Below are 13,766 nucleotides of genomic sequence, written 5' to 3' on the forward strand. Positions count from 1 at the left end.
ATGACAGTCAGTGGTTGTGCGTTTCATCAAAGTGGCGTAGTCCGGGACGGAGTCTCTAAATACAGGTCTAGTCCCGGGGTACGCTAGTGAAAAAAAAAAAAAAAAAAAGCACTTGAAGGTACCCATAAATTATCGCCCGCGGGGACTAGCGCTAAACTAATGGCTTGGAGCCCCGTTCTCACCTTGGCTACTTCCCTCGCAGCCTTGGCTCCGCCGCGTTTTTACTTCGCGTTGTTTTGAAACCTCCGTGGACCTTGTTTTGCATCCGGCTACTACTACTCGGTGGGTTAACAGCCAAGGCTGGGCGTGCTAGCTACTTGTCCGGTTATTTTTGTCTTCGCCTTTTGCGTTTCTTTCGCCACGGAAGCGCTCGAAAAACGGGGTTCGCGTTCAACTTGTTTATCTTTTCACGGTGGAGGCCTTCGTCGTTTTAGCACTTGACGGATGCAGGAAAGCGAGGTGTGGTGGCCACGGCCGATGGAAACCGACAAGGTGCGGCCTGTCGCGTTGCGTGCAGATAGCTTTAGCCTCATCGCCCATGCTGGGGACAACAGTTTCTTGCGCGCTAACTAGCGTACCAAAGGCCGCGATTGCGCCGTATGGCCAGCAGCGTTCGTCGCCGATTGTGGCGGCTATTTCAACTCCCGCCTTATCGCTGCCGCTCGTGCGAAGCTCCGCACGCAGCGACTTTTCCTCGGCACGGTCTATGTTAAGCCTTTCAAATTTTGAGCACCACGGACATCTTTCCTGCGTTTATTTCTAAATTCTCCTACAGCTGGATATACAACACTGAATATTGATCACCCTCATACAGATGTTGTGCATACCCTGGTTTCTTATCTGCCTGCCAAGGTGGAAAGCCGATAAGGAACTTGCTTGAGGTGATATCGCCGATATCGCCACCTTGCGTCAGCTGTCTACCCGGTTGCAAGTTGATCCTGGTAGAAGCGCAACTTTTCTCGACTCGAATGATTCATGCTGTTGGGTGAGCGAATTTGTGATGGTTAAGCTGCTTCTCACAATAAAGATCAACATCTACTTCCTCGTTAGCTATTGTGTATTGCCATGAAAATCTTCTGTTACTGTGCAATGCCTCTATTGGCTAGTTGTATATTTTGATATGTCATCAGGAATTATAAAAACACATCCAAGCATATCTTTATTTCGTGTTATCACGTTGTGAAGAAAAGCACTGATCGAAATTTGTGGATCTCCCACTTGTGGATGCATTGTGTAATTTGGCAGTTTTGAAATGAGTCCGCACGCCAAGGGTTTTGTGAAGGCACTTAAGGGAGTCCGCAAGTTCCTCCGTGATCCATCCCCTTTTTTTTTATTTGTGACAATATTTGCCGTTAACGCGAAGATCGCCTTGCCACATGGCACGCCCATTCGACTTTGCGTAATTTGTGTATTGAGGTCTGTAATTACGCTGGAAAACCGGACACAGAAGGCGGGCCTACAAAAAGCTCATGACGATTTCAATTGCAACACTAATTACGTAAGAATGCGAGTTATCGACATACTCCGTCGAGTGGTCTCAATTGCTAGCCCGGTCCCAGTATGCTCACGGGTAGGAACCACTGGTGTAGTCGAATTCACTACAGAGCGGCAGTCTAGAGCCTTCGTTTATTTGTAACACTTCCAAGGGAAAATGCTAGGCACTATTGAGGCTGCCACACGAACTGCTGTCGTGATGTCACACTGCTTTTTGATGTAGTTCAATGGTCGTCTCGTTTTTTTTTTTTTTTGTTTCTTAGCAACAGCAGATTAGCAGGTTAAATCCGGTTGCCAGTCGTTAAATGTGTATTTGGCTATGGTTGCAGCTGGAGTCACGGTACCGTGAGGGGATGGTGTGAGGGAAACCTTAAAGCCTTTTCTTCTAAAAAGGGTTATAATCATCGTGAAGAACTCTGAACATGGTCTAAGTTTCAGACATTAACCTATTTAAAGGGGCCATGAAGACAAAATATAACTTTGTTCAGTTTGAAAGAACTGGCCTTTGGTATGACTTTTTTAAATTACAAAAATGGGACACAAAAAAAAATTATAGCCGTTCCACTCAATGTGAAAGCTGTCGGAAGTGCAGAGCAGTGATTCGCCATAATGGGCTGCAGCGCCGTTATTCTCTCACTGCTGCCACTCCATGCATTTCAAATTTACCACCTTCGCAGTGCTCGCGCGCCCCCTGCCTGAAACTGCGCCAGCGGTAGTTCTGTGCTTTTTGCTCTTGCTAATTTCGTATGTTGGAGCTGTTTTGCGTCCTTTCGAACGCGTAATTTTTTTTCTTGCGCGGCTGGAGCCTTTCTGCGTCATTTCGAACGCGACATTTCTTTCTTGCGCGGCCACTTTTTTCGCTTACTCTCGTAAAAACCAACCCAATGAGCGTTCCTAACTAAATGAACGCGGGGGCTGCCGGTTATACACACAGATTTTGCGTGAAATGTGTCTACAGTTTCCTTCGCGCTAAATAATGGGGAGATGTATGACAAGCGCCAGCGGTTCACGAGGTTTGAACGGTTATGACTAAACCACGTCGTTTTCTAAGCCTCAGCGTGACTCCCTGACGCCGGTACAGAAGGCTCTACTTGGGTCCGTTATCTCGCTGCGCCACCTGATTCCGGCAGTCGCATGGCTAAGACGAGAGCCCTAAAGTGCTCTGCACTTAAAGGGACAGACAACCGATTTTTGTCGACTATATATTCTCTATCCCAAATGAAAGGGCATCACTTAAAGCACCTTGACGAGAAACGGTTTTGCTGATAACGCGGTAGAACTTTTTAAATCGATTTTTTTGATCTACAAGCCGTATGTGTCCCTCCCAAAACTAATGCTGGCAACCATGACATACAGTAGCTCGGCAACATACTTTTGTCTGTATGCGAAATAAAAAACAATATTTAAAAACTTGTTCCCAGCTAAAAAAGTTTGAATCGCAGGCTTTCCTGTTCCTTTGTGTGTTTTTTTTAATGCAACAGTCTATTTTGCACGCATGCGCCATCTGTTGGGATAGACGATAGGTAGAATCTGGCTTCACGTTGTGGAGGCGGGAAGTTCGATTCTCCCCGGGCGCGACGTTTTTCTTTTTTTTTTAAGCTGCCGTTGGCGTATTTGGAAACTGAAATCAAATATTTTGGCAGAACAAACGCCTCTGCCTCAGGCAGAATCGTCAAAGTTCTTTCAATGGGTCTGTTTACTGAACGCTGCCGTTGATTCTGGGCATGGAGGCTCAGTTAGCCACACTGAGAGCAACCCAGCGGCGGCGGGCGGCGTGTCTAAAAAAATTCAAAATAATGCTAAAAAACTCATATACAATTTAAGTTTGTACAAATACTTGTGTTAAAAGGTTTCCAATACGTAAATAAACATTAAGGCAGTTACAGTAGCTGTTAGGTTTGCAGGTCACGTGACAGGGACACATTGTAGTGCCAAGTTTCGACACTACGAACCGCCACCCTTCCGTTTTCAGGAAGTTTGCTGCCAAATTAAAATTACTTCCGCCAGTTTGTTTAGAAATTGCATGTGGTTACCGGGCTATATAAAACGCTGGCTTTCATATGAGCTAGAGAACATATACGCGACAAAAATCGGTTGTCTGTCCCTTTAATAGAAAAAATCCTGGGTCATCTCCACTGACGTGAAACCTGGGGAGGAGCGAAACAGGCAGTGCATAAGTGTGTTCTTGGCGCCGTGGCGTTTTTGCTCACGGAGATGAAACCGTTGGGGGTACAGGTAGTGTCACTAAATACACTAGGTACAGGTATACAGCTTTGCTGTAAAAGTCCGTCTTTAAAGCTTGAAACGTTCTAGCACGAGGCGCTGGAAAACGGCTGTCCAGGTGTTTTCGGACCTGGACAGCCCAAGACCCTATAGGACTCCGCCCCTAAAACTTTCCAATTTTGTGCTACAATGACATAATCTAGCTGGCCGTGGTGACGGGGTGTGGGCCAATACCAGAAACGTATTTTATCATTGTGTTAGCTGCACATTCACATTGAAGTGATAGGATCAAACGAAACTGGACGCCCCACGGCAATCGCCCACTCATGTTCCTCGGTGGTGGATGTGTCTGTGGCCGACAATCACACAAATGGGATTCTGTGGCGTCGCAAAGATGTCGCCACAAAGTAACTGGGCCGTCACAGCTGCTTCCGTGGAGTTTGCGATAGAATGGGTACCGTTGTTATCAGGACACTTTTAATGACCGAAATTTGTATTTTTTCTTCATGGCCCATTTAAGGGGGGACACGGCTCTTAAAACAATTTCTTTTACACTTTAAGTGAACTCTTAAACTTGTCAGTCTTGCAGCTTTTTTCCACCGATTTCGAATATGGCAATATTTTTTGACTAAGTCAATTAGTTACCAATATAATTGGAGATAATGAGCCATTTCTGGAGGAACAGCAGACAAAATAGTGCTTGTCGTAAAACTGTAATTTTAATATTTTCCAGTGCTATGAACCCTGGTACGTGCAATGATCGAATCAGTTTTTTGATGCATTGCTTGTAACTAATTTTACAGCTCATTAAACTTTCGTGTTTGAAATGGGCATTCAAAATGGTTCCTTGCCACTGGTGCCACAAAAGTTTAATGAGCTGTAAAATTAGTTCCGAGCGGTGCACCAAAAAACCGATTCTCTTATTGCATTCACCAGGGTTCATTGTATTGGAAAATGTGCACATTGTTTTGTCTATTGTTCCTCCAAAAATGACTAATTACCTCTTAATTACCTTGGCAACTAGTTGACCGACTCAAAAAGTACTGGCATATTTGAAATAACTGGCAAGAAAGCAGCAAGACTGAAAAGTTTCAGAGTTCCTTTTTAGGCTCCAGCGTTTTCTTTATAACTCAAAAAATAAATATACCACTTGAAACCTAATTACATATTTGAAATGAGGAAGTGAAAACACACATGCACAGTGATTTTCATTATCACAGACCAATTAATAAAAAAGTTCATTTCAAGACCCACGTCTCCCCTTAAAGAAATTGTTTAAAGAGCCATGTCCCTCCTTAGAGAATTTCTCCTCTGGCATTATTTGGCTTATTCAGTGTGCTTAGGTTTAAGGGAGAGTTTGTCTAGTTCTTCTCGTCGAGATTGAGGAGTTTGTCTAGTTCTCCTGGTCAAGACTGAGGTTCTCAAGGAGCTCTTGTCGTTTCCTTTAATGTGTGCAGGGGACCGGACCAACTATGTCAACCTGCCACATGTCATCGCCATGGTTGGCCTGCCGGCCAGGGGCAAGACCTACATTGCCAAGAAGCTGACCCGTTACCTCAACTGGATTGGTATTCAGACAAGGGGTATGGCCGCACACGTTTCGAAGTCCGATTTCTTGGCAGAAAAAAAGTGTGTGTTGTCTATTCTCTCCTCGTGTACGCGTCTTTAAGGCTGGGTTTCACCGTTCAAAGTATGTACCAACAGGCCCAACACCACTCTTCTAAGAAAAAAAGAGGCGGAAATTGTTGTAAGGAGCGTGCAGAAAAAATGAACACTGGAATTGTAAGTAATGCTTACTGTGCCTCTTGCCTCAGTTGTAGAAGTAGTTTGTGTAAATTAAAATTAAATGAAATGATTTTAAATTTAAGAGCAGTTTCTTATTCCTATGACTAGACCTAATTACTTAACCAAATATACGGGGTGTTACTACGATAATTGGGTGTCTATAAATTTTTTCTGAGCAAACCGCGACAGCATTTGCACTCAACTTTACACAGAGAGCCGCATTTTGTGGTCTATTTTGTTTAACACCAGGAATGAATACACTGCTCACCGACTTATTAAAAAAAAAAAAAAAAGATGATTTTTGCCGATGGGAAAGTCGGCAGCCATCTTGACACCGGGTGATCGCCTTTGTACTGTGGCGCCACCTAGAGTATCCAGCACGGAACAAGCAGTGCCCTGTGAATCATCATTGTGTGTTTGTGCTGTATACTTTAAGTGGCACCACAGTACAAAGGCAGTCACCTTGTCCCAAGATGGCCGCCAATGTTTTTTACGTAACGTTTACACCCGAACGATGAAGTGGTTTGCATGGAAATTTTTTTAAGGTGCTCTTTATCATGATAAGACCCTATGCTTGCCTCTGTCTGTCTGTCTGTCTGTCTGTCTGTCTGTCTGTCTGTCTGTGTGTGTGTGTGTGTGTGTGTGTGTGTGTGTGTGTGTGTGTGTGTGTGCGCGCACGTGCGCGTGCGCGCGTGTGTGTGTGCGTGTGCATGTGTGTGTGTGTGCGTGCGTGTGTGTGTGTGTGTGTGTGTGTGTGTGTGTGTGCGTGCGTGCGCGTGTGCACATGTGCGTCTCTGTGTTCCACGCATTACACTTTTATGAACTAGCGCAGCGGTATGAACGCTGTTTGCCAGCCTTTTATACTGCAAGCAGGGCATTATGTGCAGGAGCACATGTAACTGCTTCAACACAAGAAAACCCGCTTACTTTTAATTCGGTTTCTTGGAGGGAACATGTTTATGGGAGGAAATTGAAAGCATATAATGAACAAGCTTTATAAAAATTCTGAAAGCCGCATATTGTCATTGATCTGTTTGTTTGTTTGTTTGTTTTTAATCCACTAGTCTATTTTGCGCGACGGCGCCATCAGTTGGAATTGAGGATAGGTAGAATCTGGCTTCACGTTGTGGACGTCGGCAGTTCGATTCTCCCCTGGTGCATACTTTTTTGTTTGTTTGTTAAACTGTTGTTGGTGCATTTGGAAACTGAAATCGAATATTTCGGCAGAAGAAACTCCCCTTGTGTTTTGTGCTTGTGTTTTCGGTCATAACGTCACTTCCCTGTTTGTTTCAGTCTTCAATGTTGGCGAATACCGGCGCCAGGCCACCGAGGCCTACAAGAGCCACGACTTCTTCAGGGCTGACAATGCCGAAGCCATGGCTATTCGCAGGTACGGCCAAGTCCGCACGTCACTGTGGCTTCATTTTTCTGTGGGGTAGACACACTCGCTGTTCAGCTGCTTCAGAACTAACAGAGTGCATGTATCTCCACATCTGTTCTCCCAAAAATTGTTGGGAAAACTTGAATGGCATGGTTGTTACATGTTGCGTGCCCTTACTGTTCGAGGTATTCGCATGTTCGTTGTTTCTATGAATTATGAATCTTTCACGTTTCGCGACTGCACCATAGCTGATGCTTGCACCGCTCAAAAAAAGAACCGCTTGAAAAAATGTAACCCCATTTGTGTAGTACTCGTATTGATGCCTTTCACTGTGCTTTGTACTTCCTGTCTTAGTCTTTCCTGCTTTATGGTGCTTTGTCACATCTTTTCATAATTTTCTTGTTTTTATCGCCTGTTTTGCCTCCTTTCATTCCTTCAGTTTTCTACTTATATGCCTTCACTCACTTGCCCTAAGAAGCTTCGCCATATTTGGTGCTCCGTGAAGGGGGAAAAAAAATAACGAGCTGGAAGCTCGAATTCCTAGGAGCTTCTACCAGTTGCGCTGGCATCTTGTTCCCATAAATTTATGTAATACATAAAGAACACTGAAGCAGCCGTGTAACAATGGTGAATGCGAAGTTATAGAAATGCAGTAATCCCTCGCTAACTCAAACTGGCATATTTTGAAATATTGGTTAGGTCAACTTTTTATCGCCATGCATTTAGCTCTCATTGGCGCTATGTGTTTGCTCCTCTTTATATTGAAGCGTTTTTCCGGGGGGTTACGGATATGTCGAGATGTTGACAGAGAGGACACAAGGCGAAGTCCACTGCAGGCAGCTGATAAGGTCCCTGTTCGAACGCTTAGCTCCAACTACGCGCCGAACGCGGTCTTGAATCGCAAATTTGTGCGGAGTATGCGCTGTACGAGTATGCGCTGTTGTACGCGCTGTGTGCGCTACACGGCATCCCCATTACCGGAATGGCGTCCGACGCCTACATCGTTGAGAATGGCGCACCTGATCATGCAGACGACTAGGCGCCTCGAGAAGTGCCTACAATGGCAGAAACAAGAAACATGCTGCACCTGCTTCGCAACAAGTTAGAATGTAGCAGTGACGACAAACAATTGATGCGATGCTTTGAGCAGATCACGAACGCTTTTCCGGTACCAGATGCGAAAGCGAAACCGGCGTACATCACGCAGTTCTCTCTTCCGCAATAACAAAAACTTGTTTTTCCGCCGAATTATTTTTCCTTTGTCAGGAAATCTCCCCTGTGCAGTGGAGCTTTTGTTACCAGCTCTATTTCAGTGACCTGGCCACAAATTTTCGGCATATCGCTTAACTCGGAACTCCGGTTATCTCGAAATTTTTAGGGGATTTTACGACTTTGAGTTAACGGTGTATTACTGTCGTTATGCTGTTCGGAACTTGCCCTCGAGAGTATTGAACTGTGGCTGTTCAAAACTGGGCAGAGGGAACCAAACCTTCGTGTATTTTACAGATGTATAACATTTCAGTTGAGTAGTTTTGGAGATTTGGCTAAAGCCTGATTGAAGAACAAAGTATGAATTTTGTCACGCTGTTAATGTTCTGCGCTTTCTCTCTCGACCTGCAGCAAGTGTGCCCTGGACGCCCTGGAGGACATGTGCAAGTGGCTGGAGGCCGAGGGTGAGGTGGCGGTGTACGACGCCACCAACACCACCTTCGAGCGGCGCAAGCTCATCTACAACGTGGTGTGCGAGCGGTTCGGCTTCAAGCTCTTCTTTGTCGAGTCCTACTGCGACGACCCCCAGATCATTGAGGCCAACATAAGGGTCAGTGCATTGCTAGGAGCTGATCGAGCCTCGAGGTCTTGAGATGAAAGAAGAACAAGATAACGACTCCTGTAAGCCGAGTGACACGTGTGTCCATTCGTCTCTGCAGGAGGTGAAGGTGAACAGCCCGGACTACCGAGACATGAACAAGGACGATGCGCTGCTGGACTTTGTGCACCGCATCGAGCACTACAAGGCCTGCTACCAGACGCTGGATGAGGTGCAGGAGAAGCACTACTCCTTCATGAAGATCTTCAACACGGGCCAGAAGGTGGTTGTGCACAGGCACGAGGGTAAGCGAGAGGCTCAGGGAAGGGCAGTTCTTTCTGGTCTCAGCAGCTGTATTTTTTTTTTATGGGAGGGGAATGCAAAAAATTAAAGCCGTTCCACTCAAAGTGAAAGCTGTCAGAAGTGCAGGGCGGTGATTCGCCATAATGGGCTGTAGCGCCGTCATCTGCTCACTGCTATCACTCAACACGTTTCAAATTTCCCGCTGTTGCAGTGATCGCATGCCCCCTGCCTGAAGCTGTGCCAGTGGGACTTCTGTTCTTTTTGTGCTTGCTTTTCCTCCCGCACGTGCCGGCATTGCACTACCACTTTTTTCGCTTACTATCGTAAAAACCAACCCAATGGGTGTTCCGAATTAAATGTATGTGGGCGCTGGCGGTTAATTACATATATTTTGCCTCAAATCTACCCACAGCTTTCTTAGCACTCAACAACGGGGAGATGTAAGACAGCGGTTCACGAGTTTCGAATGCTTATGACTATATAAACCGCTTGGCTTTCGAAGCCTCTGGGCTACGCCGCGATGACAGAATGCTGTGTGGCTCTACTTGGGTCCAGCGAGCGAGCTACAACGACAAGGCGGGCCTTTAAGTGCTCTGCACTTAAAAGAATGCTGATGAGTTACAGAGGGATGTGGTGTCGACTCATGGGATAAGTGCCAGCACCCACCGGAGTAACTAAGGCGTTGTTCTGCTGAGCCCAAGGACGCAGGTATGATCTTAGCCACGGTGGCTGCTTTTCAGATGAAGGCAAAAAGCGAAAGCGCCCGCGTGTTTGAGATTCGGCACAGTTTTGGCACATGTTTGGCGCGGGTGTCAGAATTAATCTGGAGCCCCCCACTACGTCGTGCCTCATAGCCCAGGTGCAGTTTCGGTGTGTTAATGGGAAGTACACAGCATTTTCTCACAAGAAAATATTGCGTACTCCCGATTGTAACCCTGTACAATCCTCCTTACGTAATGCCCACACAGGCCTTGGGTGACATTGAAATAAAATCTATAAAGAATAAATCAAATTTGAGATGTTTGATACTTGAACGCAGCACCGGAGGTTGTTAGGAAGGTTAATAGTGCACTGCAGCTTCGTCCGATAGTTTAGCAGATTCTGTTGGACACGTTAGAGACAAAATGGTAAGAGGCTGGTGTCTTTTAACTGACGTGTAGTTTCATTATTCACGCTGTATACATGACCCCTCGTTGAGAACATATTCGGAATTGAAATGACAGAAATGTGTGGGGTGGCATGCTCCAGAAGACGAAAAGCTGTGCTTGGCAATGTTTGTGTGTTGTGTGCGCCTGTGGATTTGCATGAGCGTGGGAATGGTTGGTACGGTTGCTGAGGGCAGGTCCACTGCACATCAGTAAATGAGCACGTAATTAGTTTGGACAGTCTTGGAGCAAAAACGCCCGTGTGTTCGAGATTTTGATGAACGTTAAAGATCCCCAGGTGGTCAAAATTAATCTGGAGCCCTCCACTACGGCGCGCTTCATCGCCTGCGTAGTGTCAGTCAAACCCCATAATCAATCATCCTTGCTGCCTATGTTCAAATCAAATCAATACATGTTTATTGGCCGTCACGCACAATAGAAGAGAGGGCAGTGGGAAAAATGCTGCTCGCTGGCAGCTTCATGTTATGAAATATCCTGCACAGTGTGAAAATTTAACTATAATTTAACATTATTGGACTGAGTGGTAAGTGTTTTTGTATCATTAAAACTCATTTGGAACATACTTTTCAACATGATTATTGATACAGTTAAACCTGGATGCAACGAACCTCTATGTAACGAAAACCTAAATTTAACGAAGTTTTTCAGTTCCCCATTGCCAGCCCCATTGAAACCCGCGTGTTTGCGACCACTACGTAACGAAGGCGTTGCAACGGTCAACCTTGATGTAACAAATTTGCTATGCTGATGAGTCATTGTTTCGCGCACTTTTTCTGAAAATTGGCTTGAGAAATGGACTAACTTAGCGAATTTCGCCTGCGCCGAAAACCGTCCATTTCCACGTGTAAGTGTGGAAAAGCGTTTGTGTGAGCGCTTTGCCATGTGTGACCGTTTCCATGTGTGAGCCCATAGGTGCGCGTTTCCCCTGCTACCTATGGTGTCGATTCGCTGGTGATGAGTTCTTCTGCCAGAACACAAAGTTGTCTTTTCGAAGCAGTCTCGCAATTTTAAATGCAGTCTCCGCTGGGGAGAAAGAACATCGCCGCCTGCTACGATAAAAAGATTTGAGTACGGAAAATAGCACAAAGTTAGCGAAAAGGCGCCCTTTCAGTATGAGTTCGTTTCTTGAAACGGGTTAAGGTACTGAAAAAAGCCAAAAGGTAACAGTGACAGCTAAGGTACGTTTGTGAACATGGGGGTACGTGACCTTGCTTCTTTGAAGCGCACCGTGTGGTGCATAAGCCCATGCGAAAGCATCAGGCGCAGTTCACATAGTTTTTCTCCGTGAAATAAATCCTTGAAAGGCGAGTTCACTGTCACCGATGTTTAGCATTTTGTCTTCCTGCTTCATTCACGCGAAGCTTAACTTGAAACCTGCATGTAACGAAAAGTTGCAACTTTTTTGTGGACTTCATTATACCCAGGTTTAACTACAGAGCACTTTCTCGCCATTGCGGTATCAATAACTTGTGCCTTTTAACATTTGCGTTGTTTTCTCGCAGGGCACATCCAGAGCAGGGTAGTGTACTACCTCATGAACATCCACATCATGCCACGATCCATCTACTTAACGAGGGTAAGCGGAATATACCATATTTTGGCGCGTATAACCCGCCCCTGCATATAATCCACACCCCCACTTTCAGCCCGCCGAACGAAAACAAAATATCCCCGCGTATTGCCTGCACATTTGATACAGGAAAGGCTGCACGAAAGCTACTGCTCAAGCAACACATCGCATACTATGCAGACAGAAAAAACGTATGTTTAGCAAGTAAAATACACTGACTGCAAGGCAAAAGTCACAATTCACTAATAAAATTCAGTTAGAGTGCGCTTGTCCTTGTTTTTTGTTCCTTGTCCTTGTATGTTTGGCACAGTCACTGCCATAGAAGGCTTAGTCAGCGTTACTGCGCAGGAGCTTCACAGCACAATGCGCATTGCTGTGAAGCTGCACTAAAGGAAAAGCCCCGCGTATTATCTGCACCCCTATTTGTCCACTGAAATTTTCGCGTTTATGGTGTGGGTTATACGCGCGAAAATACGGTACGCCTTTCTTTACACTTAATTCCCACTAAGTTCGGTGGGGCAAAACATTGCTGTTCCTTTTTTTTCTTCCCCGCAGCACGGCGAAAGTGTTCTGAACCTTCAAGGAAGGATTGGTGGCGATGCTGACCTTTCAGACAGGGGAAAAGAGGTACGAGCTTTGTACTTTTGGTGCTTTCTGCGATGCCCTGTGAAGCACTTCACTGCGATTTCTGATAGTCCTTTCTTGTTTTTGAAATCGTGCCTGTTGCCTAACAGACATGTGCCTTGGCTGACTCGCAACTTAGCTTCTTCGATGTAAAGTTTTGTTGCATGACTAACCCGCGCAGTTAACCTTTTGTTGAAGGTCCTCGATAGTACAGAACAGGATGTACAATGAAAGGTTTTGCAATTCCAACTTTTGTTGATGGGACTGTGCATTGGTACAAGCTGAGATCTGCAACAGCTTATGTAGTGCATCACTCCGCCAAAAGGATGGACCCAGATGTCACCGTGTGCGCGTTTCGAAATGAGATTACACTTATTGTTCTCACGCAGTTTTTTTTTTTTGTTGTTGTCACTGTAGTAATTTATAAGCAGGTTAAGTCCAAAAAATCACAGAAACAGCTTGTGTCACATCCGGAATGCTTTCTGTGATGCACCCTGTGTTGCGCAGAGGAACAGCTGGCTGGGGTGATGAGGGAGGGGTAGGTGTAACTTCTGTTGTCATTCCTGAAGGGGCCATGCAGATAACACACACGTTCGGTTCAATCGAAAGATTGCCTCATTAGAATCCTAGTACAGACACCACCCTTAACGCACACTTCACTCAAATAAGCTATATTATTTGGAAAAAAGGGAATTGCCATGCGACCCACTAGCTCATTTCTTGATCTGAACCTATGATGTCAATGCCCAGCTGTGCGATTGGCTGAAGCCGGCAAAAGCAAACTCAAACTAGGCAGAGATTATAAGCTTGCCGAACAAGCTATTCGTGCCTAAATGTATTGCATATTCCTTTCACAGCATTAAGAATGTGGTGTAAACAATGAAAGTTACAAAAATACACGTAAGAGTAGAAGTACTGATGTGCACTGCTGTTGGTACTGGGCACACTATGCTGATTTTAGCTGCGCAGCAGTCCACCACTTTGGAGCTTTCCTACACGACACTGGCCGATTGTTGTAAGCAACATTGTCTTACGTGACTCTGTTTGTTGAGGATACTTGATGTTTCACAAAACGATTACTTTCTACCGTAACAAAAACAAGCCAGGTGCAAACAAGGTCAAAAACAAAGCTACGGCAGACAATTGTTTGCGGCTGAGTATGGTAGCGCCATCTGGTAGGACTGACAGTAAGCAAGGCTGCAGAGTCTAATGGCACACTGGAAGTTTGTTTGAATACCTGCTCCTGTGACTTCATGGCAGACGTCACGAAAACACGACATTTGGCAGGAGAATCAAAATTTTAACTAAACGGATTAATTTCTCAGTGAATACGGCATCGTTTGCTACCGGGCAAGCGCTGGGGGTACTATAAAACACAAAATCCTTCGAATGAAAAAAACTTGTATTTTGTCT

At 45.4% G+C, this 13,766-nt stretch overlaps 1 protein-coding gene across 6 annotated transcripts in view; it reads left to right on the top strand.

The window, feature by feature from the left end:
* Pfrx (6-phosphofructo-2-kinase/fructose-2,6-biphosphatase) overlaps positions 1–13,766 on the top strand; it is a 179,128-nt gene that overhangs the window by 109,726 nt on the left and 55,636 nt on the right. For all 6 annotated transcript variants that reach the window (XM_077690350.1, XM_077690349.1, XM_077690348.1 and 3 more), the window contains 6 exons: positions 5,175–5,300; positions 6,796–6,892; positions 8,504–8,702; positions 8,812–8,995; positions 11,662–11,735; positions 12,285–12,356. In XM_077690350.1, the coding sequence (XP_077546476.1) occupies positions 5,175–5,300; positions 6,796–6,892; positions 8,504–8,702; positions 8,812–8,995; positions 11,662–11,735; positions 12,285–12,356 (752 nt within the window). The remainder of the gene's footprint in view (positions 1–5,174; positions 5,301–6,795; positions 6,893–8,503; positions 8,703–8,811; positions 8,996–11,661; positions 11,736–12,284; positions 12,357–13,766) is intronic.

The sequence above is a fragment of the Haemaphysalis longicornis genome, unplaced genomic scaffold, assembly GCF_048455015.1.
Source record: "Haemaphysalis longicornis isolate Haplotype H1 unplaced genomic scaffold, Haemaphysalis longicornis Haplotype H1 scaffold_10, whole genome shotgun sequence".
NCBI classification, from domain to species: Eukaryota; Metazoa; Arthropoda; class Arachnida; order Ixodida; family Ixodidae; genus Haemaphysalis; species Haemaphysalis longicornis.